This window comes from Zalophus californianus, chromosome 8 (assembly GCF_009762305.2).
Source record: "Zalophus californianus isolate mZalCal1 chromosome 8, mZalCal1.pri.v2, whole genome shotgun sequence".
In the NCBI taxonomy this organism is placed as follows: domain Eukaryota; kingdom Metazoa; phylum Chordata; class Mammalia; order Carnivora; family Otariidae; genus Zalophus; species Zalophus californianus.
Window position 1 is genome coordinate 116,128,054 of NC_045602.1, and position 27,577 is coordinate 116,155,630.

Consider the following 27,577-nt stretch of genomic DNA (forward strand, 5'->3'; position numbering starts at 1 on the left):
AGGGGAAGAATGAAGAGGGGGAAATCGGAGGGGGAGACGAACCATGAGAGACTATGGACTCTGAGAAACAAACTGAGGGTTCTAGAGGGGAGGGGCGTGGGGGGATGGGTTAGCCTGGTGATGGGTGTTAAAGAGGGCACGTACTGCATGGAGCACTGGGTGTTATACACAAACAATGAATCACGGAACACTACATCAAAATGATGTAATGTATGGTGATTAATATAACAAAAAAAAGAAAGGAAAAGAAAAGAAAACCTATTATGGGCCCAGCAGCTGCAGTGCCACCTGTAGACAGCAGGAGGCATCAGTGCATTGAGAACAGCTTCAGGACTCAGGCGAGGGCTTGGGGAGAGAAGAGAGGAAGGAGAGGGCTGCCCAGAGCTGGGGCCTGAGGAGGGGAGGAAAGGGAGGAAGATGACTGTCTATACTAGGACGGTGTGCCCATTGCCTGTGTCTTCCTCCCTACAGAGAGGTTCCTCAGTGAGGTCTGTAGGGCTTGTTATGCTTCAGTGAAGTCTGACCACCCCCAACACACGTAGGGCCTGTCTCCACTAAATGAGGTCAGTACTCCTTCAGTGGTGTCCATTTCCTCAGTGTATTGAGAGGCCCCTTAGTGGGGTTTGAGTCCTCTCAGTGGGGTCCATGTTTCTTTAGTAAAGTCTATATTTTCTGTATCTCCTAGGAGGAGTCTGTCCTAGGATTCTACTGTCCCCTCAGTAGAATCAGAGACCTTCAATGTCAGTTATGTCCTATTAGCAGGGTCCACAGCCCTTCACTGAGATCTGAGATCCCTCAGCAAGATCTGTGCTCCCTTAATGGAGCACCCTTAATGGACTACCTTCAGTATAGTGTGTGCCCCTTCAGTGCAGTTAGTACCTTCTCGATGACATATCTTTCTCCTCAGTGGGGTCCATGCCCACTCCATGAGGTCTGTACTTCTTCAGAGCCCTGAGACTCTCCCTTCAGGATTGGGTAGGATCTGGATAATAGGTCTGACCATGGAGAGTTTTTTTGTTTTTTCAGTTTAGGGTGTCTGGGCTTGTGGTTAGCTGCACAAAGAACAAGGGAGAAGGTGGGAAGAAAGCCTGGGCCAGATGGGGTCACAAGCCCTGTGTAGGCTTCAGGAGGTTGGGACTGCCTGCTTTGACCCTCAGAATCACTCTTGGAGTTAGCTATCTAAGGAGATGTCCTGCTTTGATAACCTATTCTGTGAATTAATGGGGGTGGGTGGACCCTTCTTGGTATTAAGTGCAAGTGGGAGATGGAGGTTCATTCCTGGCCTCTCCTTTCTGGAGTGGAAGGGCTGGAGGGAAACCAGAAGTAATTGAACCCAGTTGTGGCGGGTGAGAGGGGTTTCTTGGTGAAATCAAGAGACTGTGAAGGAAAGAAGGGTGTGAGCAATTTTTCCTATCTTGCATAGACTTTAGTATTTTACAAATGTTACCTTCAGCCTGATGAAGGAGAGTCAGGAGACCTAGGTTTGGCCCTAACCTGGTTGTTGTTTTCTCTGTGACCTTGCATAAATTCTTTCCTTTCCCTGAGTTTACCATTTGTGTAATGAGGAGGTGGGTTTATTAGCAAAGGACTGAAGGGCCTCCTAGTCTTCACTGGAGTCTTGTACTGTAGATCTGGATGGAAATTTGTGGAGGTAGGGAGAGTGAAGACATACTTCAGGGGTGGGAGAAAATCTGAGCTGGTCCCAAGGTTAGCAGAGAGGGCAACCTGTCCCCAGGCTGTGCCCTCAGCGTCGTGGGAGGAGTTTTTCCTGGGGACAGAAGGGAAGGGTTTACTCAGAATTGGGGAATAGTTCTGAGGGGAAGGGTGTTACAAAGGACCCTACTCCACCTGGCTTTCCAACTCGGTTTGGCGACAGGCTTGTGCAATCAGATCACGGGGCGGCTCCATTATGGGCCTGATCCAACTCCTCTCGGTTGCCCAGTTCTTTCCCGCTCGAGCCCCGCCCTAACCCAACTTCTCATCTATCACTCCAAGACCCCACCCGACCACGGTCACTCCATGATCCAGCCTCCTCTCCTGTCACATCGAGCCTCGCCACTCCCCGTCACTCCATGACAGGAGAGGGCCCACCTCTTCTACTGTCACGCCTGGCCCCTCCCCTCCAAGAGTCGATCCTCTCTTGTCACTCCTGGCCCCGCCCCTTCTGCGCTCACTCTACGGCCCCACCCCTTCCGCAGTCAGCTCCGCCCTCAACCCTCAAGCAATACTCGACTTTTCCCGGTCTGTCTTTGCTAACCCTGGTCCTGCTCCCATCGGGCGTGGCCCCGCCCCTCCGGGCCGTTCACCGCCGGGTCCGCCTACGCCACGCCTCCTCCCGCCCTGTCTCTCCTCCTCCCGTAAGGCCCCGCCCCTGGGCCAGCCTGTTTTCCCCGCCTGGGTGCCCCGAGCGACAGTGAGGGCTGCTACCGCGCTCGGAACTTGACGCGATGGGGCTTCCGGAGGAGCGGGGCCGGAGCGGCAGCAGGAGCGCGGAGCGGGAAGAGGCTGGAGCCCGGAACCGGGTGCGGAGTTGGTCTCCGCCACCCGAGGTCAGCCGTTCCGCGCACGTCCGGTCGCTGCAGCGCTACCGCGAGCTGCACCGACGCTCAGTGGAGCAGCCGCGAGGTGAGGCCGGGCCCGGGCGGCCCTGGGCGGGGTCAAAGAAGAGAGACCGGGGGGGTTTCCAGACGAGTGAGGAATTGGGCGCGTGGCGTGGGGAACGAGGGTTTCGTGAGGAGATCTGGGTTCCTCGGCGGAGTTGGGGTTTCCCTTGGGAGGTTGAAGGGTCTGTGAAGAGATGGGGAGGTTCTTGGAGGAGATGGAAAAGGAGTTCCGGGAGAATGTGGGGGGTTCTGTGGGGAGAAGGAGGGTTCTGTGTGGAGATGAGGTTTCCCTAGCAGTTGGAGAGTTCCTCGGCGACTTGGGGGTTTCGTGAGGAGATGGGGCTTCCTTAAGGCTAGTGAAAGTTCCATGAGAAAAGGAGAATTCCTAATGTGAAAGGATGGGTTCTCAGAGGTGAAGGGGCGCCTTGAGGGGAGGAGAGCCATAAAACTTTGCTCCCTTTCGCGCAAATCAGCCGTTGCCTCCTGACACCTTTTACTTTGTGACTTAGTCTCCACTGTTGAGGGTCAGTAACCGGTCTGGTTCCCATCCTGCGGTCCCCCAAATTAGTAACGGAGTCCCAGGTCTCTTTTTCATGTTTCAGAAATCCCAGTGGAAGTCACTAAAATGCCACGTTTAAAAAAAAAAAAAACAAAGTTAGACTGGGATTGTAATAACTCAGAAATTCTGATTGATAGGCCCATGTCTTTAATAATGTGTAAGGAAAATTCTTTTCTCTTGTCCTCAGTCTGCATAAGGGGTCAAAACTGTACCTGAATTGGGAGGCAGCATTATGGGATAAGCATGGGCAATGAATCAAACCCAGAAAAATCTAGATTTTAGACCCTGGCTCTACCACTCATTCACTGCACCGTCTTAAGCAGAGTTTTAAATCTGTCTGAGATTCCTTTTCGTCATCTGTAAGATACAGCTAATAATACTTGCTTCTAGGTTTCTTTGAGGTCCAGAGCAGGTGATAAGTGTGCATTGTAGAGTACCTGATGCACCATAGGCATTCAATAAATGGTGGTTGGTTTGATAACAATAAGAACAACATGGACAGGGCGCCTGGGTGGCTCAGTTGGTTAAGCGACTGCCTTCGGCTCAGGTCATGATCCCAGGGTCCTGGGATCGAGTCCCGCATGGGGCTCCCTGCTCAGCGGGGAGTCTGCTTCTCCCTCTCTGACCCTCTCCCCTCTCATGCTCTCTCTCTATCTCATTCTCTCTCTCAAATAAATAAATAAAATCTTTAAAAAAAAAAAAGAACAACATGGACAAAGTGATTACTAAGTAATGCAAGACAGGATTGAATCAAGTGTAGAGTGGTTCATTGTTACAGGCAGTATCCAAGTTTGAATCCTCAGACCTGTTTTCTTTTCTCTTCCTTCTCTATATTTTTCCGCATCATGAGTTCATCTGTTTTATATCTAATTCTACAATAATAACGTCTGTATATTTAGCCCTGGGCCCAGGATCCCACTTATGCCCTGGTCCCAAATTTCATTGTTCTGTAGACCATTTTATTCACACACCTTGATGTTATACCATATTTAACATGACTGTGACTGGGGACTTACCAATTTTCCCTCCCAAATCTGCTCTCCCCTTAATTTTCTAATCCCTGTCAATGGCAGTATCCCAAACTAAATCTCTTGCATCATCCTCTCCTCTAATAAGATCTGTCAACCAGAGATAGATCTTTTCTATCCATATATCTCATTTAAGATTGTTTATCGCTTACTGAGCACAAATCCTGTTTGATTTGATGTAGAGACTGTTATCCCCATTATACAAAGAAAACTGAAGCGTAGGGAGGTTAACTAACTTGTACGAGGTCACAAAGCCACAAAGCAGTGGACCTGGGATTTGAACTAAGGTAGTCTTGACCACAGAATCTGTACTCCTGATAGCTGTACTCTTCCTCTTCACTGACCCCACAGTCCGCCTTTCACCAAATTCTGTTCAATACTCTTTCAAAATGTCTCTGATTACCTTTTCTTCCATTCCCACAGAACCTTTTAATTCAAGGAAGCAGACTCCTAATTGATTCTCCTGTCCTGTGGTCTCACCCACCTTCAATCTCTCTCATAGGGTTATCTAAAATAAACACTATTAGATTGATATCTTGGAAACACTGCTTTCATATGTCACTTCAAAATCTTCCAGTAGTTCTCTATTTCCTCCAATTTCAAATTAAAATTTTGCCTTTCTTTCAAGGCCTGTATAACTAGCTCCACCCCACCTCTCTGTTCTTAACTCCCACTATTCCCTACCATACCCTTTATTTTAGACAAGTCATTCTCCTTGATATACTGGATACACAAAGGTTTCTTTCCCATCTCTTTGCCTTTGCCCATTTCCTTCTGCTCCTCTCTACCTGGTCAAACTCCACCAGTTTCACCCAGCATTCCCTGATCATCCAGTCCATGCTCATCTTTTAATCTTCTGAACTTCTTTTGTACTTAAAATGTGTGTCAACAAAACATCCAGATTTCAACACCCCTACCAAAACAGAACAAAACTAAGCAATTATTAAACTCAGTTTTCTTCATCCTTATTGATACATATAAATGTGATTCCTAAATACTTTTACATAATCTATGCCTACTCTTATCACTTAAAAATATTTTTGAGTACATACATGTACTCGATGTAGTTGTAACAACAGATGTGATTTTGTAGACTGGTTTCTAGCTGTGTGGTCCTTGGGAGAGTTTCCTCTGTTTCCTGAGCTTTAGTTTTCTTATCTATAAAATTAGGATAATTAATGTGTACTTCATAGGGCCGTATAAAAATTTAATGAGACCCTTTGCCTCGTTGCATCCGAGAGAGCAAGATGGGTACCAGCAGCTCTCCTGGAGCCATCTTAGAAAGTTTGGCCAGGGTTCTCCTTGCTGCCTATGCTGAAAACAGCATGGTCTGATTGGGCAATACAGCCTCAATATGGGCAGTGTTCCCGTCAGTACACCAAGGATATAGGCTTCATTTAGTTGGATTAAGTAAGCTTCTTTGGGTCATCCAAGATACCTACCTTAACTGCAGATATCCAGGATACCTACTTTAATGTTAACTCATTGTGCATAAAATAAAAATACTTCAGTTTTGAGTGTTTTAATATGAAAGAAAAGATTCAGTGAGGAGCGTCTGGCTGGCTCAGTCAATAGAGCATGTGACTCTTGATCTCAGTGTTTTGAGTTTGAGACCCACCTTGCATGCAGAGATTACTTAAAAATAAAATCTTTCGGGGGCACCTGGGTGGCTTAGTCAGTGAAGCCGCTTCCTTCGGCTCAGGTCATGATCCTGGGGTCCTGGGATCAAGCCCCACGTCCGGCTCCCTGCTCGGTGGAAAGCCTGCTTCTCCCTCTCCCTCTGCCTGCCACTCTGCCCACTTGTACTCTCTCTCTATCTCTCTGTCAAATAAATAAATAAAATCTTAAAAAAAATAAAGTGGTAACCGTAGTTTAAAAAAAAATAAAAAAATAAAATCTTTTTGACAAAAAGATTCAGTGAGATTAGCCCAGTGCCTGGTACAGGAATGGCATTCACTGAAATGCCATCTCCCATTTGCTCTCTCTTTAGTGGCCATTTAGTATTCTTTTGTATTACTACTAGTATTACTAGTTTTCATCAGGTGTTTTTTTTTTTTTAATTGTTGGACTCTTGGGTTGTTTCCAATTTCACTGTTATAAATAGTGTTACTATAAATATCTCTTTAGCTATCACTTCATTTTTTCTTTGGAATTTTTTTCTTATAGTGTGTTCCCCAAAATTGAGTTAGCAGATGAAAGGGTATAAAAAATGTTATGGCTCTAGTCAGTCATCACCTGCTATCCAGTAAGATTATGACAATTTCTTGCAATGCCATTATCATATAAGAATATCTCTTTTACAGTACCACTCTGGCACTGGATTTATCTTTTTATTTTTTAATCTTTGTTAGTTTTATAGGTATATAATGGCACCTTGGGAATGACTTAATTTGGATTTCTTGAATTGATTGCAAGTTGTACACCATATGATTTAGCTTTCAACTATATTCTGTCTTGCACATTCTAAAGTATTTCATGTGTTAGTCTTATCTTTCCAACTGTTGTATAAACTGAATCACATAACCTTGAGCAAGTCACTTTACCTTTGTGAATTTGGTTTGTTATTGGTGAAATGAAGGGGTGATAATCTCTAAAGTTCCTTTCATTGTTATGATTCTAAGTGTGTCTCTCCCTTCCCTTCTAGCTCCTGATCCTGTACTGACAGTATCCTAAGTGCTCTGCAATTACATGTTTTACCTGTTGAATACATTTTCTCTGGAGTAGCCAGGCAAATATTTTAAGATTATTAATCTGGGGCGCCTGGGTGGCTCAGTTGGTTAAGCGACTGCCTTTGGCTCAGGTCATGATCCTGGAGTCCCGGGATCGAGTCCCACATCAGGTTCCCTGCTCAGCGGGGAGTCTGCTTCTCCCTCTGACCCTCTTCACTCTCGTGCTCTCTGGCTCTCATTCTCTCTGTCTCAAATAAATAAGTAAAATCTTTTAAAAAAAAGATTATTATCTGATCATGTCCCTCTCCTTGAAATCCTACAATGACTTTCCATTCCTCGTAGGATAACTATCAAATTCCTTATCATGCCCAGAAGGATTGCATGATCTGCGCAATTTATGTACCAATTCCTGCTATTCTTTCTCTTATTCTTAGTACGTCAGCCTCAAGGAGTTCCTCTTAACACATACCCTTGGTTCCTTTCTATCCCATGGTACTCTGTTCCTGGTGGGGAAGTGGAGAAAAACTCTTATTCATCTTTTAGATTTTAGCAAAAATGTCTTCCTCAGGGCAGTTCACATCTTTACTTAGTAACTGTATAACCTAGCGCAAGTTATTTAACTTCTCTGAGCCTTGCTTTTTAAACCAACGAGAGGAGAATGAAAATGAAGCCTACCTCTCATGGTTATGGTAAAGACTAAATGAGATAGGAGTGCCTGGGTGGCTCAGTTGTTAAGCGTCTGCCTTCGGTTCAGATCATGATCCCAGAGTCCTGGGATCGAGCCCCACATTGGGCTCCCTGCTCGGCGGGAAGCCTGCTTCTCCCTCTCCCACTCCCTTTGTGTTCCCTTTCTTGCTGTGTCTCTCTCTGTCAAATAAATAAATAAAATCTTTTTAAAAAAAGACTAAATGAGATAATACATATAAAGAGCTTAAAGTGACATTTGGCACATAGCAAGCAACACTTGGGCAAGATGTAGTAGGAGAAAGAGGTACTCATTAAATCATTGCCGAGAGCGAATGAACAAATTAAGAGAAAGATATTATGTATATCGGAAGACTCTGTGGGTAAAGGATTTCTTCCTTTCACTAATTAATTTGTTAAAAAATTTACTGATTGACCACAATATGCTAAGCATTGTGATAGCACTGGGTGGCTATGATTCGAATAGATGATGAAAAATGGAATGGCAGTTTTGAGGAGGGAAGGAAGAAATTTGAGTCAAGATTCAGTTCATGGGAATAGAAGGTGGGTTAGGAAAGTAGTAGGTTAGTTAGTAATCTAAGATCTAAGTTAGTAATCTAAAGATTAGACAGGTAGAGGAGGGATCTAGGTAGTGGGTCCTAGAGTACAGGGCAGAGAAGTTGTAACTTGTTCCTGTTATAGACTGGTAAAGCTATCTGAGGATAAATATGTCTGAGAATCTTAGTGATGTCTGGGTTTCCCTTTCTGTTGCAGAGTTTTGGGGAGACATTGCCAAGGAATTTTACTGGAAGACCTCATGTCCTGGCCCATTCCTCCAGTACAATTTTGATGTGACTAAAGGGAAAATCTTCATCGAGTGGATGAAAGGAGCAACTACTAACATCTGCTACAACGTACTGGATCGAATTGTCCACGAGAAAAAACTTGGAGATAAAGTTGCTTTTTACTGGTAAAAACATCTATCTTGAAGTCTGTGACAGATAAAAAGTTACCCCTCATATTTATATAGTGTTTCATAGTTCACAAAGTACTTTAAAATCTATGAACTTATTTGATGCTTAAAACAACCTGGCAGAGTAAATAAAGTATCATTAATTTAATCTCAGATGAGGAAAAATACCTCAAGTGAGTGAAATGACTTCCCTAAAATCATTTAACTAGTGTGACATTCAGAGCCAAGTGTCCTGATTTCTAGTCTAGTATTCTTTGCTTGTAGTTGGAGAGAAAAGAGGGGAGAGGGTAAATGGAAGCAAACAGGACTGAGTAGCATTCTTTTTCATTTTGCTTTGGGACAAAGTGGTTATGGAGTTGTTCACTACTAGGACCACGGTTGTCATCGTTATCTTTGAGCTATAGAACCTGTTGGTTCACAGTCCTTTCTGGAGTTTCCCAGGTGTAATCTGAAACCGGCTCGCATAAACTGAGGGCAGGGAGAGACTGAAGAAAGTGGCAGGCCACTCCAGGTTGGTAGGTGGCAGTTTTAATAAGCAAAGAGAACTTACATACAAAGCTTGTTTTGGGCAGCAGCAAGATGAATGGATCACTGCACTTGCCCTCCAAATCTTAAAAGTTTGTAAAAAGGTCCTAAGCGGGCTCAGTACTGTGCAGGTGTTTTCAATACCACATCACCACATTGCAAGGCTATGTCCTTGGAGTAGCCTCTGGGAGCAGGAAAGGCAAATGGAACCCACATTCCAAGGATATGGAAGGGGGTAAGAAGTCTCCTAGTGCCAGGATCCAGCTTATGGGTTAGTCAGGTAAATCAGCGGTCACTTCTTTTTGATGACATTCCCCAGTAGTGTCAGACGCTATGCTCAAATGCTTAACAAATATTTCATACAACAACTGAGAATGCACTGTTTTCCTCAGTTTACATGTGTGAAAACAAGTTCTAAGATGTTAAGTGACTTATCTGAAGCCATTCAGATGGCTAATGAGAAGTAGGGCTGAGATTCAAACCCAGGTAGTACAGTTACAGAGTTTACACTCATAACTGTGACACTATGTTTTCCCTCTAATTCTTTACATTAGCTTTTCAATATAGGTGAAGAAGTGAAGCACAGAGAGTTACAATAGTGAATAAAGTCATAGGGTAAGTAAGTGGTAGAGCCAGGATTCAAACCGAAGTCTATTTGACTCCTTGTTGGTAACACTAGATATGCTGCCTCCCCAGTGGGAACTTTTTTTTTTTAAGATTTATTTATTTATTTGAGAGACACAGAGAGAGCATGGGGGCGGGTAGTGGTGTCTGGGCAGAGAGAGAGGGAGAAACTTAAGCAGACTCTGTGCTGAGCACGGAGCCTGATGCAGGGCTCAATCTCACAACTCTGAGGTCATGACCTGATCCGAAACCAACGGTTTAGCAACCGACTGAGTCACCCAGGTGCCCCAACTTTTTTTTTTAACTGGGCTCTACGCTAGCAGAGCCTAACATGGGGCTTGAACTCATGACCCCAAGACCAGGACCTGATATCAAGAGTCAGCCGCTTAACCTACCAAGCCAACCAGGTGCCCCTTATAGTGGGAACTTTTTAAGACCTCCTCCTTCCAGCAGCATAGCTTATGGGTGGTATTACTATACTGAACCCAAATAGGACCTTGAAGTTCCAGTAATTGGGTTGTTGTTTCTGCTACCACCCTTGAGCACTTTGAGAATTGATCTGTTTGTTTTTAAGTGAGCCAGTAGGAGCAGCTTGGATGTTTCATGGAAGAGTTAATTGATACTCAGTCAAAATTTGCCCAGTTTGTATGATACATTGATAAGAGCCCTAATGTAAGCCCAACTCTGCCATTCACTTGCTATATAACACAGGCAAGGCATTTAACTCTCTGAGAGTCCATTTCCTCTTCCATAAAATGAAGATAAGAATTTCACCATTGTCCTTTCTCATTAGATTGTTATGAGAATCAAATGAGATGATGTTGTGAAAGCATTTACTATTGGAAAACACTGTACAAATGTGAGTTGTCTATTCACATTGCCATTGCTTAATTTGGGGTTACTTTGCCACCAAAACTCAGTCTTCAATGCCTGTTGGGACTTTCTTTCTTTCTTTCTTTTTTTTTTTTTAAAGATTTTTATTTATTTATTTGTCAGAGAGAGAGAGAGCACAAGCAGGGGGAGCAGCAGAGGGAGAGGGAGAAGCAGGCTCCTCACTGAGCAAGGAGCCCAATGTAGGACTCGATCCCAGGACCCTGGGATCATGACCTGAGCCGAAGGCAGACGCTTAATGACTGAGCCACCCAGGCGTCCCATGTTGGGACTTTCTTTAGCTCCTGTCCTGGGACTTTATGGCTTGAGCTCCAACCGACACTTGGGTTCGCTTCCTAAGTTCCTTAGGGATCAGAAAATCTTTAAAGATATATAAAGTTCAGGGGCACCTGGGTGGCTCAGTCGTTAAGCATCTGCCTTCAGCTCAGGTCATGATCCCAGAGTCTTGGGATGGAGCCCCGCATCGGGCTCTCTGCTCTGCGGGAAGCCTGCTTCTCCCTCTACCATTCCCCCTGCCTGTGTTCCCTCTCTCACCGTCTCTCTCTCTGTCAAATAAATAAATAAAATCTTTAAAAAAAATAAAGATATGTAAAGTTCAAATAAAGATATTTGAAATAATTCAGGTACGTGATGAAAGGCTGAGAAAACATAGGCCAGAGTTGTTCAAGTGCTCCAGAATCCCGAAGCCCTTCTTTCTAGTTCCCCTGCCATCCAGACTTGAACAGGCTCTAGAGAGCCTCTCTTTCCCCATTTGTAAAATGAGGGTAGTAGACTAGATCAGTGTTTTCTAAAGAATGCTCCAGAAACCACTCATTACTAGAGATATTAGTAGGGGTTTAATTCATGAAACAAATGAGTCTGAGAGACACTACATAATAAATTGCTTTTGTGGGATTCCCAGTGTGTATTAACAATAAAGCCTCCAAGAATTCCTACAGTAAAGATACCTGATTAATTTTTTTAAACGTGGGATTACCCAAGTTTATTTGAGCCCCAAACACTTTTTGCAGCATGCTATTAATATTACAAGAAGCAGTATTCCGTGGAACACCAATTTGGGAAGCCCTGGACTATATAATTTCTAAATCTGCTTCTAGTGCAAAATTCTATAACTCCACCAACAAGACATCTTCACCCCATTTTTTTTTAAAGATTTTATTTATTTATTTGAGAGAGAGAGACACAGTGAGAGAGGGAACACAAGCAGGGGGAGCGGGAGAGGGAGAAGCAGGCTTCCCACTGAGCAGGGAGCCCAATGTGGGGCTCGATCCCAGAACCCCGGGGACCATGACCTGAGCCAAAGGCAGACGTTTAACGACTGAGCCACCCAGGTGCCCCTTCACCCCATTTTTAATTGGCCACTCCACCAAGAATTGTTAAAGATATTGGCTGGTCAGTCATATATTATGTGTTATGGAAATAGGGGTAGAGGAGTAGGAGACAAGTATCGCATGGGCCATTATAATTCAGTTATTTTATGTTGTTAATGAAGTAAAACCAAGCTACAAATAAATCACATTTGTTATAAAAAAGTAAAGTGCAAATAGGCCAGATATTTGGTTATTTTCCTTTTTTACCTCCATATTTTTAAATAATATGCTTATACTACGTACTTTAGAAATTATGACTTCCTATAATGGTAGATGAGAACTTGGTTCTTATATATTCCTCCAACTTCTTTCTCTCATCTACCTAGCTCTGTTTTTTAGTTAATTTAAAACCAATGTTTACGTAAGAGTAATATATTATGATTGTGTTTCCTTTTATGCATTTCCTTTTTTGTTTTCTCTGAAATTAAAAATTGCCTACCATTTTTTCTTGCATTATTTGCCTTTATCTTGTTCTCAAGATTTTTCAAACTCTCTATCATTATTTATTCTATGAAGTCCTCTTTTTCCTCTAAAATCTTTTGTTTTGGAGTCTGCCTTCTTCCGGCTCTAATTTTTATTAATGCCCTTTTAAAAAAAGGTTTATTTATTTATTTGAGAAAGTGAGAGAGAGAGTGTGTGCAGTGGGGAGAGGGGCAAAGGGAGAGGGAAAATACTGAAGCGCAGAGCCCGGATGTGGGGCTTGATCCTAGGACCCTGAGATCATGACCTGATCCAAAATCAAGAGTTGGCTGCTTAACCAACTGAGCCACTCAGACACCCTTATTAACATCTTTTCCATGATTTGCTCTAATTGATATACTTTTTTTTAAGATTTTATTTATTTATTTGACAGAGAGAGACACAGCGAGAGAGAGAACACAAGCAGGGGGAGTGGGAGAGGGAGAAGCAGGCTCTCGGCCGAGCAGGGAGCCCAATGTGGGGCTCGATCCCAGGACGCTGGGATCATGACCTGAGCCGAAGGCAGACGCTTAACGACTGAGCCACCCAGACGCCCCTCTAATTGATATACTTCTTATGGTCCACAGTATGACTTTCTTTTCAACCTAAACTACGTATTTATATAGCTCTAGTGGCATTAGCAAACCACATTTGTAGCTCATTGCTTGTTTTGGGGCATGCTCGGAAATAATGCACAGAGGAAATAGTGCTCTTAGAATCATATTAAGGAAGAATTTGGCCTTATACTTTTGGCTTAACACATTGTAGATGTTCATGGAACAATAGTATTTTTAGAACTTGAAGTGACCATTTAGACTCCATCTAGGCCAATTCTCTTTACAGATGGATAGATTAAAGACCAGGATGGCTAAGTGATTTGCTTAAGGGTTATATATCTGCTTCGAGACAGAGCTGAGACCAGTCTCCAGATATCCTCATTCCTAGTCAGCTATTCTTTTCACCATATGATCCTACTTCATTATTCTAGTTGTCCAACACTAAGCTGTGACAGTTGAAAAGAGAAATTTGTCATATTAGTCAAATTAATTTGAATTAACTTTAAGTTCATTTGCTTGCAAATATAAGATAAAATGTGTTATCACGTGTTAATGGCCCAGATCTTGGTCTCACAGAATTGACATTCTGTTTGGAACACCAAATGGGCCTATATAAATCAGCTGGAAAGCAATTATGGCCCAAATTGCAAAGAGCCACTTACACAAATAGTTCACAGAAGGGAGAAAGCATGTAGGGAGTCAGTATGATAACAATTAGGAGAATAAGCTTTGGTACCAGACTAACCTAAGTCCTGTTTCTGCCACTAAATAGCTGTATGATTTGGTACAAATTATTTAATCTCTTTGAGCCTCAACTGTAAAATGTGGATAAAAGTTTCCATCTCATTGATTGAATAGCATATAACAAACTCATGTGTCCAATTCCTGGTACATGAAAGTACTCAAAAAATATTAGCCATCATTACTATTATATTGGGACATTGAGAAGACCAAATTTGTCTGGAGTAAAGAGTTCATATAGGGAACAATTTATTCACTCAATAAATACTTTTTGTGAACCTGCTACATATCAGGAACTATTCTGAACAATATCCATGCCTTCATGGAGGTTATATTTCAGCTTGAAGGGAGAGACAATAAACAAACAAGCCAATAAATATATGACAGGTAGTGATAAATGCTATAGAAAACTACAGCGTGGCATAAAGGAAAAGGGAATGACAACAAAGAGTGGGGGTTGATAAGGGAAGAACTGTCTGATAAAGGTGACATTTGAGCAGACATTTAGGAAGGAAATAGAGTGTGCCATGCAGATAGTTGGGTTGAGAATGAGAAATATTCCAAGTACATGGAAGAGCAAGTGCGAAAGCCCTGAGGTAGGAGTGTGCTGCTGCTTTGTTGAAGACTAGCTGGGAAGGTAATGTAGCTGAAGCAGTGTGAACTAGAGAGAGAGTATTAGGAATGAGGTCAGCAGGACACTAGATCATGTAGAACCTTGAAAGTCAAAACAGGCTTTTGGGTTTTATTTATAGTGAAATAGGGAACCACTGGACAATCCTGAGCATGCAAGTGACAACGATTTGATGTATATTTAGAATCTTTCTGTCTTTTGAGTTGAGAATAGACAGAAGGCAAGAGTAGAAGCAGGGAGGACAATTAGGAAGCTATTATAGAAATCAGATGAGCAATGTTGGTTATTTAGACCATAGTAGTATCTTGAAGGTGGTTAGAAGTGGTCAAAATCTGGATCTGTTTTGGGTGAAGAGCCCATGGAATTTGCTGACTTGCATTGGATGTGGGGAGTGAGACAAAGAGGAGTCAAGGTTGTCTTCAACAGTGGATGAGGTCCAGGAATGGGAGATTTTTTAAAAATTAATATATAATGTATTATTTGTTTCAGGGGTATGGGTCTGTGATTCATCAGTCTTAAACAATTCACAGTGCTCACTGTAGCACATACCCTCCCCAGTGTCCATCACCCAACCACCCCATCCCTCCCACCCCCCTCTACTCCAGCAACCCTCAGTTTGTTTCCTGAGATTAGGAGTCTCTTATGGTTTGTCTCCCTCTCTGGTTTCATCTTGTTTCATTTTTCCCTCCCTTCCTCTATCATCCTCTGTCTTTTTCTCAAATTCCACATATCAGTGAAATCATATGGTAATTGTCTTTCTCTGATTGACTTATTTCGCTTAGCATAATACCCTCTAGTTCTATCCACATCATTGCAAATGGCAAGATTTCAATTTTTTGATGGCTGCATAATATCCCATTGTATATATATAATACATCTTCTTTATCCAGGAATGGGAGATCTTGACTATTTTTTGGAGACCTATGAAAGGATTATATGCAGGGGAATGATATGGTCACAGCTGGATTTAAGAAGATTAGTCTGGATACATATGGAAATGGGACTGTGAAGCCAGATTGCTGGGAGTTTATTATTCAGGGTAGAGGTGCCTGAACTGGGTTACTCCTGGTGGGAATGGAATGGAAAGATGAAATTTTAAAGTAATTTGGAGGAAAAAAAACAACATAGGTAACTGCATGTGTAGATGGTAGAGACAGAAAGTTGAGAGAGAAGAGTCAACAGTCCCCTTAGTCTATATAACATTTTACCTTTTTCAAAGGCACCTGCTCATCTGATCCAAAAGCTAAATTTGCCCTCCAAACAACTGGTTTCAACCTCTCTTGTACTTTCTTCCTCCTAGTGTGGCCTTAGAGGTGTTAGTAGGGGCTTAATGTGTATATGTGTGAGAAGGTGATCAGTGACAAAGTTACTGGAATAGACATTCAGGGAGAGATAGTCAGTGAGGGATATTAGGGGTAGTGCAAGAGTAGGGATTGACTAGTTGAGGAGACACTGGGGGACAGTAGAATATTTGGAGGATTAATTAAAGGGTTTGTGGGGAAAGGGGAAAAGAGTGGTTGATGGCTATTATTCTGGCAATTTATACTCACTGCTAAATCTCTAGGTTATTCCAGGAGAGGACCCCAGTCTCCAAAACCCAAGAAATTTAGTATAGTCCATTCCTTCTACTGTTTGTTTTTGGTTGCCTCTGGCTGTCATCATCTCTGTGCCATCTCACCTCTCATTCTCAGCTGAATAATTTCCCTATAGCCTCTGACTATTATTAATCCTTCCTTATAAACCAGAGCTTCTGAGAGGCAGGTGACTTTAGGAGTGACCTTTGGACAGAAATTCTGCTCTCAAGATCCCTGTGTGCTTCCAAGTACGAATTCCAGAGTGTGATTTTCAGAATTCTCCAGATACCTGTGAGGTATGTGTATGTGTATTTGAGAAGGTAGGAAGGTGAGATAAGTCCATGTTCTGACAGGGAGAATATTGTCAAAATGATACGGAAAGCCAGATCCTAGAGTGTACTGTCCTAGGACAGTACATTCATATCCAAGGACACTGTTAATTACCTAGGTCCATGTCCTGGAGTTCCTTTCAGTGATATGGAAAGGGAAGGACTTTTTTGTCCTCCAGCTACGTCTTCACTGGTTTCACAATAGCGTATTTACTAATTAAAATATACATGGTATGGAAAAACACTCACTTGAGAAAGAAGATGGTCTCAGACCATCTCTTCCCTTTTCTGGGCCTTCCCTTTTTGGGAGTGGTGGAGGATTAACTACAGATACTCTGCAAGGTCCTTCTTCTGGCGCTTATAGTTCAGGAGTCTATGATTATTTCTGAAGAGGAAGTGGTTTTTATAAGTTCTGATGTAACCTATAGGGACTTTATGGTGACTCAGTACATGGCTGGGCTTCTGTTTGAGATGGTGAAATAAAGGCAGGATTTTAGAAGGTTGGGGGTGAAAAGACTGAGATAGAGAGTCTGCTCCCCTTGCCTGGGGGCAGTACTAGTGCTGGTAGCATACACTTTATGCTAATGGAGGTATGTGGGGAAATAACTGTTGCTGGGAACAGTCTTTCTCCGTTTGAATCTGGGGCAGACTGCAGAGGAGAGCTGGAGGATTTCATGTTTAAAGTGGATCTCTAATCTGTTTCTTTCACTTCTCCCGGAGTTTCATGACCCTTGATGCCTTAAAGAACTCCTCCCCAAAGTGGTGAAAATGAGACGAGTAGTCTGTGTTGTCCGAGTCACCGGTCATATTTTTAGAAGTAGGTGGGATATGAATAATAAATGTGTAATAATATTGTTTGTTATAGATTAATATATTATTATATATGCTAATATATGTGATAATAAGTATATAATAAATGGAGACTGTCTGAAGCCTGATTCAGTATCCTGAGCTCCTGTCAACTTTCTTGAGTTTGTGTCCGGGCCTGACTTCGTATACCATTGTGTTTAGTAAATAATGAGGAGAAAGTCTTTAGATAATGCCCTTCTCTGAGCTTTCTTTTTCCCACCTGTAAACTGTAGGGGATGAACAGGATACTTGTTAAAATTACTTTTGTACTGACCTTTAGAATTGCTGTCCCCAAAGTAGGGAAGTACAGTAATAGGGCAACTGGGAGAAGTTGGAGGTATGTGAACCCAATGGTGACTTCCTGTCCCTTAAAGGTAGCAGGTAATCAGGTGGGAGCATGGGCTCTTGCTTTAGGGTAGTCTCACATTTACAAACTCTAACTACAGAAGGCATGGAGCTGAGGATGGGCCTTCTTTCTTTTCTTGGATTTGGTATGAGAGAAATTGGGCACTGATAATGATCCTCAGTGTCTGATACCTTGAACCTCTATCTGAGAATTTGAGATTCTCAGTTCTAATCCTTTGAGGTAATTTATTTTTTATTTTTAAAAGATTTTATTTATTTATGTGAGAGAGAGAGTGAGCAAGTGAGCAAAAGAGAGAAAGAACACAAACGGGGAGGGGCAGAGGGAAAGGGAGAAGGAGACTTCCCCCTGAGCAGGGAACCTGACATGGGACTCGATCCCGGGATTCCAGGATCATGACCCGAGCTGAAGGCAGAAGCTTAACCGACTGAGTCACTGTGGTGTGCCCCTCCTTTGAGGTCATTTAGTCTACTTCCTAGACAAAGCAGGGATTGTAGCCCCAGCTCCATGCCCAGCAATCCCTATGTGTGATCATTCTGATTATGGAACACTACCAAGACCACAGAGTTCACTCACTAGCTGTCCCACTGCTGGGCATCTCTGCTACAAAGTTCTTGGATATATTCCCTCCCTATAACGTTCTCTCCACTCCATCCTCTTCCTTTGGTTTTCATTCTATTTTCTGGGGCTACATAGAATAATCCTATTTTGTGATATTTGAGGGCAGTTATTATATCCCTTTGCTAGGCTGAATGTGGAATTATAGAAATTTAAATCTAGAAGATGCTTTAAAGATCATCTAATTCAGTAATTTTCAGTTTTTTTTAAGGCATTAGAATCCTTTTGTTCAAATAAAAATTATATGTATAGTGATTAACAACAGTAGGCTCTTGACTCTGCCTGGATTTCAATCCTTACTCTAATACTTACTAGTTGGGCAAGTTGCCTCCCTGTTTTTTATTTTTTATTTTTTTAAAAAGATTTTATTTATTTATTTGACAGAGAGAGGGACGCAGCGAGAGGGAACACAAGCAGGGGGAGTGGAAAAGGGAGAAGCAGGCTTCCTGTGGAGCAGGGAGCCCAATGTGGGGCTCAATCCCAGGACCCTGGGATCATGACCTGAGGCGAAGGCAGACGCTTAACGACTGAGCCACCCAGACGCCCCCCTTTTTTTTTTCTGCTTAAAATATATATTTTTTTTTAAATAATTTTTTGTTATGTTAATCACCATACACTACATCATTAGTTTTTGATGTGTTCCATGATTCATTGTTTGTGCATAACACCCAGTGCTCCATGCAGAATGTGCCCTCTTTAATACCCATCACCAGGCTAACCCATCCCCCCACCCCCCCTCCCCTCTAGAACCCTCAGTTTGTTTTTCAGAGTCCATCGTCTCTAATGGTTCGTCTCCCCCTCGGACTTACTCCCCTTCATTCTTCCCCTCCTGCTATCTTCTTCTTCTTTTTTTTTCCTTAACATATATTGCATTATTTGTTTCAGAAGTACAGATCCATGATTCATCAGTCTTGTACAATTCACAGTGCTCACCATAGCACATACCCTCCCCGATGTCTATCACCCAGCCACCCAATCCCTCCCACCCCCCACTGCTCCAGCAACCCTCGGTTTGTTTCCTGAGATTAAGAATTCCTCATATCAGTGAGGTCATATGATACATATCTTTCTCTGATTGACTTATTTCACTCAGCATAACACCCTCCAGTTCCATCCACGTCATTGCAAATGGCAAGATCTCATTCCTTTTGATGGCTGCATAATATTCCATTGTGTATATATACCACATCTTCTTTATCCATTCATCTGTCAATGGACATCTTGGCTCTTTCCATAGTTTGGCTATTGTGGACATTGCTACTATAAACATTGGACGCCCCCTATTTTTTATTTTTTAAAGATTCTATTTATTTATTTGAGAGAGAGAGCATGAGCAGGGGGAGGGGCAGAGGGAGAAGGAGAAACAGACTCCCTACTAAGCAGGGAGCCCAACATGGGACTCTATCCCAGGACCCTGGGATCATGACCTGAGCTGAAGGCAGCCACCCAGCCAACTGAACCACCCAAGTGCCCTGCCTCACCTCTTTAAACCTCAGCTTTCCTACCTGTAAATGGGAATAATAACAGTTCCTATGACATAGATTGTTGTAAGGAATAATTGTGTAAAGGACGTAGTGCTTGGCAAAGAGTGTGTTAGCTATTTTTTTAAAGATTTTATTTTATTTGAGAGAGAGAAAGAGAGAGACTACATGAGAGGGGGGAAGGTCAGAGGGAGAAGCAGACTCCCCGCTGAGCGGGGAGTCCAATGCAGCACTCGATCTTGGGACTCCAGGATCATGACCTGAGCCGAAGGCAGTTGCTTAACCAACTGAGCCACCCAGGCGCCCTGTGTTAGCTATTTTTGTCATTATCACCAAGAGCCCCATACCTAAAACAGGCAAGATCAGAGTTGATCTGGTTGAAACATGAATGGGAGGACCAGAACCACATTCTTTTGGCTTCTTCACCTTGTCACTGAGCTCCCTGTAAGCTATATATGTAGAACATCTAGGGATTTGTGAAGCTCACTTTGAAAACCCCTAATCTGGTCTAGTGTTCTTATTTTATGGATGGGATAATGCTGAGTCCACATTCCCATATTCCTTATATGATGTAGTTTCCTGTACAACCTCCTTTTATCATCCATGTCAGTCTCCTCTGGACATACTCTAGTTGGTCAATATCTCTAGTGAAGTATTCTAGCTATGGTCGGCCTTGGGCAGGGAACTATTACCATTCTTTGTCCTAACTTTACATATCTAAGATTACATTAGCCCCACTGACAGCCATACTCTACCATCCAACTTATAATCTCCTATAATACCTAAGACTTTTCTATTTATTCTAATAATAAACTGTCTCCTTTATTCTGTACTTGTATGTTTGTTCCTTTGTTTTTTTTTGAACCTGGGTATGGTTTACAACAATACTTAACAGATGAGGAACTTGAGGTTTAGAGAGTGGAAGTGACTTGGCCAGTCACATACTGGTTGTAACTTGTTCCGGACAGAACACTTAAATTCTCTGTTGTAGACACTATACTTATTTACACAGCCTTTGCTTCTTTGACGGTTTGCCACTTGTGGCGAATCAGGCTTCAATTTGCCACTTGTCTAGCCAGTAGTTTACTTTGAGGGTTTAGGGCTAGCTTTAGAATTTGTAAGGCTAAAGACATTAAAGGGCAAACCTCAAAGAAATAACATCCTTTCCTTAACTGAGATGTGCTCATTTATCCACTCATCAAACAATTTTTTACTGAATATCTACTATATGTAGTCTGCATACTATCTTGAGAGTAGTGGATGAAGGGCAAGGGGCAAAGGCAAAAGGACAGTAAGCAGGCACTGACAGTAGTTCAGGCAAAATATAAAAATGAAGATAAGGGTAGAGGTTGTGAAAAGTCGTCAGATTGTGGAATATTTTGAAGGCAGAGCCAATAGGATTTGCTGATGAACTTGATGTGGGGTAGAAGAGAATGGAGTCAAGAATATCTCAAAGGTTTTTTTGGGTGCCTGGGTGGCTCAGTTGGTAAAGCCTCCGACTCTTGGTTTCAGCTCAGGTCATGATCTCATGGATCATGGGCCCCACATCAGGCTCCCTGCTCAGTGGGGAGTCTGCTTAAGATTCTCTCCCTCTGCTGCTCTCTCTCTCTCAAATAAATAAATCTTTTTTAAAAAAGAATATCTCAAAGGTTTTTTGTCTGAGCATCTGGATAAATGGAATTTTCATTAGTTGAATTGGAGAAGAAAGAAGACTGGGAGGAGAAGCTTTGGGGAGGATCAGGAATTTGTATTTCATACACAGAGATGTGCAGCTTTGACAAGTGCTAAGGAGCCAATGAAGAATTTCAATTAGAAGACATTTTGAAAAGATCAATCTCTTGATCATATATATTAAAAAAAAAAGTCTAGCCTGAGGATCTGTAGGCAGAAGTCCTAACCATTGCTTTGTGACCTTTGGCAAGTTATGACACCCTTCTGAGCCTCAGTTTCCAGGCCTTTCAAATGGGATAGCAAATCTTGTCCTGCTTATCTAAAAAAATTTCCATGAGGATTAGCTGAGATGAAAGATGAGAAAACATACTAAAAGATTTATTACTGTGCAGTGGTGTTAATATCATACATATCACACATGTCCAAGGGCATTGTTAGGCAGAGAGATTCAAGACTGGCAGCCACATGATGACTTTTCCATCCTTTCTGAAATGCCCTCCTTTCTTCTCATGAACACTTAGCCTCTTTTCTCAAACTTAGCTCAAAATCCACCATTTCTAGGAAATGTGTGATGATTGACCACACTTACTTCTTTTTGCATGCCTTTGCTGTTTTCCTACACCTGCATTTTCTTGCTTTCCTTGATCACTGTCCCCCAAGACTTAGATGGTGGGTGGTTTGGATTTCTCTAATTAAAGGATTTTAAGCTTATGAAAGTAAGGACTAGCCTCTCATTCCATTTCATTTGTGATTTAGGTGGCCACTCTGGCAAAGATCATTTCCATTCCTTCATGGGTTGGGATTTAGTAGGTAAAAAGTTTTGAGGTGGAGGAGGGGCCTTTAATCTAGTGGCCTTTCTGGCTTTTCTTTACAGAATAAAATTTAAGCATTTGGGATTCAATATATGATCCCTCCCTAGTCTATATTATCAATCATTAAATTTTGAAACATACCTAAATTTATAGAAAGTTACAAATACAGCTCTCTCTCAGTCACTGGGGCCCATGCTTAGGTACAGATGGGAGAGTAGAGCTGACACAATAGTGGTCAGGAGCTGGGTTTGTCACAAAACCTATGTGACTCAATGGAGACCCTTCAGGAAATCCCCTCAATCAAGAGCTGAAGCTGATTAGCAAGTATGGGCTCTGGAACAAATGTGAGGAGGTCTGGAGGGTTAACTTGACTCTGGCCAAGACCCATAAGGCTGCCTGGGAGCAGCTTATGCACACTTCTGAAGGTAGCACCTTGCTACAGCGATTCACCTGTATCCAGGTGCTGGACGAGGGCAGATAAAGGTCCTTCAATCCAGAATCATCTTTATTTGACTTTCAGGATCTCAACATTCTATCTTTTCAATCTTACAGCCCACAAAATGTAGCTTAAGGTCTAAACTGAATTGGTTGCGGGCGCCTCGGTGGCTCAGTTAGTTAAGTGACTGCCTTCGGCGCAGGTCATGATCCCAGGATTCTGGGATCGAGTCTCACGTCAGGCTCCCTGCTCAGTGGGGGTCTGCTTGTCCTTCTCCCTCTGCCTGCCGCTCCCCCTGCTTATGCTCTCTCTCTGTCAAATAAATAAATACAATCTTAAAAAAACAACGAATTTGTTGCTATTTAATTTTATACCAAATGATTGAGATTTTTAAAAATTTCACAAATAGTTCAGCAGGGACCTCCCAAAGAGTTTGCAATTTAAAATTTTATGAAGTAAGAACTTTTTTGAAACCGCAAATATCAGCTTATATCACTGTCACTCAATTAAGAATAAAGATAATTTAACAGCATGAGAATAGGCAGAACATAGAGCACAAAATATAGTCCTTTATATAAAATAAGTGTAGCTTTATGAAAAAACACCACTTGTAGATGAAAATATTATTTAGGATTGGTATTGGCCTATAGACTAGCCCATGCTTTTCCACTTCTGTATCTAAGCTAATTAATGTTGTTCCCTTCTCCCTGAATTGGTCTGTTCCTTATCTGAGCCAGTCTAAATCCTGCTTATTCTTTCATAACCATCATAATGCCATCTTCTTTGTGAAGCTTTAACCAATTCTTACTTTCCAACCCTCTTTCTTGCTCTCAGCCAGAATGAATAATAAAACCTATATCTAGAAAGCACATTTACTGAAATATTTCCCTCATTTACAGTTGAAGCACCTAAGGCCCAGAGAAGTGAAATAATTTGTAAAAGGTTTCATGTTGTGAGAAGTAGCAAAGCTTGACTTGAAACCCAGTTTTCCTAAGCTCTTGCCCTGCCCATTCATTTCCCTCTCATTGCAGCATTCCTGCCCAGGGACTGAGAGAGCTTCAGCTGGAGCTGAAGATGGGCCTAGAAGAATAGCATGGCTGAATTTGATCAGTTAAGGTTGGGCCAGACTCTGGAGGAACCCAGGACAAGGCTGAACAGTATGAACTTTATGCATTAGGCATTAGGGAGCTTATAATAATAAAGGATCAGAGAACACTGCCCTCATTCACTTGTTAATACTGCTATCTCATTGTAGTTTTGATTGGCATTTCTCTAATGATTAGTGATGTTTCATGTGCTTATTGGCCATGTGTATGTCTCCTTTGGGGAAATGTCTATTCAAGTCCTTTGCCCATTTTTCAGTCAGGTTGGTTTTTTTTTGTCATTGTTGATCTTTAGGAGTTATCTATACATTTTGGATATTAATCCCTTATGAGATACATGATTTGCCAATATTTTCTCCCATGCTGTGGGTTGCCTTTTTACTATGGGGATAGTGTTTTTTGATACAGTATGTATCAATTTAAAACTTTTATGAAGTCAAATGTCTATTTTTTCTTTTGTTACCTGTGTTTTTGGTGTCATATCCGAGAAATCATTGCCAATCCAAAGTCATGAAATTTTTATGTTTTCTTCTAAGAATTTTATTGCTTTAGGTCCTTGATTCACTTTGAGTTAATTTTTGAATATGCTGTTAGGTAGGATCCAACTTATAGATAGCTGTGCTCCATGGACAATCTATTAGCTTCTAGCAGCAGGTTTTTTAAAAAAATTAATGTATAGCTATTTATGATATGTGCCAGGCATGTATTAGGTGCTTAGATATAGCAATAAACAAAAGAGATCTGGTCTTTGTCTTCATGGAGCTCACATTCTGGGAGGGTGGGGCAAGATTTTTGCCTGTGAGCTGGAATTTTATTTAGGAAGAAAATGTTGGAGACAATGTATTTTGCCTATTTCAGAGAATGGGGGTCATGTCTCTAGGAGCAAATTGACTGTACAGTGCTTGACTGTGAAGGTAGACATATGCAAGCTTCCTTGCTAGAGGTTTTGGGTCTTTCAGGAAGCTCTCAGGATATTGAAGAGATTGTGGTGTGCATGATCTTGACCATGGGCTAAAGCTCAAAGTGGATGTAAGTCTCCTTCACTCTTTCTCACAGTGTTCCTGGAGATTCTTAGGAAAGAGTCTTCTCTATGTCCATTTCGGTAAACTCCAAATTGGTGTAGTGGACCAAACACTAGCCTGGAATTCAGAAACTTGGGACCTAGTTATAGATTTTTCTTAATCCCATTGTGTAGCCTTGGCAAGCCACTTCCTTTGGATTTCTTGGATCTTTAAAATGGGGATAATTATACCTGCTCTACCTATTGCTAAAGTAGCTGTGAGGATCAGGTAAAGGATTATCCTCTAATGTAGTTTTATTCCATACTCGTGTAAGGAATTAGCTGGATTCCCATTTGATCTACACAAATACTGTGTGAGACAGGCATGTCAGGTTTTATTTTATTACTTTTTTAAAAAAGATTTTACTTATTTATTTTAGACTGAGAAAGAGAGAGAGAGAGAGCACAAACATGAGGGGGCGGGTAGAGGGAAGGGGAGAGGGGATCTCAAGCAGACTCCATGCTGAGTGCAGATCCCGATGTGGGGCTCAATCCTATGACCCTGAGATCATGACCCAGGTCATCTAGGTGCCCCTTATTTTTATTAATTTTATTTTATTTACTTCTGTTTGGCCTCTACCTCAGCTAAGTTTGTTCTTCCCACTGTACCCTGCCCCCTATGTAACTAAAACCTCTTTTCTCTGAAACTGACTTTTAGGGCCCATTCTCCTGCCTCTGAAAGGAAGTAATGAGAATCAAGGAGTCTAAGATACATTAGAAATTATCTAGTTTAGGGGCGCCTGAGTGGCTCAGTCGTTAAGCATCTGCCTTCGGCTCAGGTCACGATCCCCGGGTCCTGGGATAGAGCCCCTCATCGGGCTCCCTGCTCGGTGGGAGGCCTGCTTTTCCCTCTCTTACTCCCCCTGCTTGTGTTCCCTCTCTCGCTGTGTCTCTCTCTGTCAAATACATAAATAAAATCTTTAAAAAAAAAAGAAATTATCTAGTCTAATACCAGTCTTTTCCCTCCTCCCCTCTAATACTTTATGGAGAAGGAAACTGAGGCTCAGAGAGAGGGGAAAATTTGTGTAAATTCATACATTGAATTAGGGGTAAACAATAAATCTAGGTCTGGTGACTCCAAATAATTATCTGAGGATCTTGTTAATAATCCAGATTCCTGGATCCCACCAGCCTATCAAATCAGAATCTCCAAAGGATAAGACTTATGACTTGTATTTTTATAACATCCTCAGATGTGGTGGGCAGTTGCAGGATACCTTTGAAAAATATGTATTTGTTTTATTTATTTATTTATTTAGTTAGTTATTTGAGATAGATGAGCAGGAGGGGGAGAGGAGGGGGGAGAGAGAATCTCAAGCCGACTCCACACTGAGTGAGGAGCCCATGGAGTCCAACATGGGGTTTGATCTCACGACCTTGAGATCACAACCTGAGCCATAACCAAGAGTTGGATGCTTAACTGTGTTACCCAGGTGCCCCCCAAAAATAATTATTTAGATTAGTGGTCTTAAACTTTTAAAATTATATACCTAAAAGAGTTTTGAAAAATTATGTAACTCTTTACACATTTTAAAGTTCACATTTAAACATTTTATCATAGGATTAAATAATTGCAAAAAATTGGGGCACCTGGGTGGCTCATTTGGTTAAGCATCTGCCTTCAGCTCTGGTCAAGATCCCAGGGTTCTGGGATCAAGCCCCATCTCAGGCTCCTTGCTCAGCAGGAGCCTGCTTCTCCCTCTCCCTCTGCCCCTCCCCTGGGCTTGTGTGCGTGCACTCGTGCTCTCTCTCTCTCTCAAATAAATAAAATCTTTAAAAAATAATAATTGCAAAAAAAATCTAATTTCCAGTATGTTTTCTGTTATATACATGTATATATTTCATATATCTTTTTTGAAATCTTGGAACTGCATATTTAGCTCATATAATCTATAGAAAATGTCCACCAGCTCATGTAATCTATAGAAAATATCCACCATATAACCTAATTTGCATAGCAACTTCTCACTGCTAACAAATCAGCCAAATGAGATTTCTTTGTTAGAAAATGCCCAACTTCTTTTTCAATTAAAATAAATATGATAACTATTTAACTTCTGAATTATAATTCTAAGAGAAATAAGGTAAGTAGTGTTACCATGAGTTTGTCACCTGGATAAATTAAGATACTACTCCTTTCAGTATTGATTTCTTAAGAAAGCTCTCTGATTTGCTCTCTTGGTCCTTTCCCTCTGAGGTTAACAGTTCTCAAATTGTCCCTTTGGCACTCTGGAGGGTTTTTGTTTGTTGTTGTTGTTTTTTAACTTTGGCATGGTATAGGCATAATATTTGGGATAAGAGAGAGGTGGCATTTAAAAAATTATTTTTATTTTTTAAAGATTTTATTTATTTATTTGAGGGGGAGAGAGAGCACATGCTCACGCGCACAAGCAGGGGACGGGCAGAGGGAGAAGAGGACTCCTTGCTGAGCAGGTAGTCCGAGGTGGGGCTCCGGGGCTCAATCCCAGTACCCCGCGATCAGGACGTGAGCCAAAGGCAGATCCCCAACCGACTGAACCACCCAGGTGCCTTTTTTTTTTTTTTTTTTAATAGAGTGGGAGAAGTATATTTGTCGGTTGAGCAATCAGCTCTTTTTTTTTTTTTAAGATTTTATTTATTTGACAGAGAGAGACACAGCGAGAGAAGGAACACAAGCAGGGGGAGTGGGAGAGGGAGAAGCAGGCTTGCTGCGGAGCAGGGAGCCCAATGCGGGGCTCGATGCGGGGCTCGATCCCAGGACGCTGGGATCATGACCTGAGCCGGAGGCAGACGCTTAATGACTGAGCCACCCAGGCGCCCCGAGGGGAGAAGTATACTTGTGAGGGATAAAATGAAAAAGGAGAACCAACGCAGATAGATCAGTGTTAGGAAAGATTACATATGGAAGTTGAGAATCTGGACACTTATTCTCTTAAAACTTTTTCTGCTCAACTACCCATAGGAATAGAGTACCCTACCATGAACAC

The 27,577-nt window shown here is 42.0% G+C and overlaps 1 protein-coding gene across 2 annotated transcripts in view; it reads left to right on the forward strand.

Annotated features, from left to right (window-relative positions):
- Positions 1–2,327: 2,327 nt before the first annotated feature.
- Positions 2,328–27,577, forward strand: part of ACSS2 (acyl-CoA synthetase short chain family member 2) — a 48,101-nt gene continuing 22,851 nt past the window's right edge. Inside the window, exons 1-2 of one of the 2 annotated variants that reach the window (XM_027620805.2) lie at positions 2,328–2,625; positions 8,318–8,513. In XM_027620805.2, the coding sequence (XP_027476606.2) occupies positions 2,448–2,625; positions 8,318–8,513 (374 nt within the window). In that variant the 5' untranslated portion in view covers positions 2,328–2,447. The remainder of the gene's footprint in view (positions 2,626–8,317; positions 8,514–27,577) is intronic. The other variant, XM_027620804.2, reaches the window with a different exon arrangement.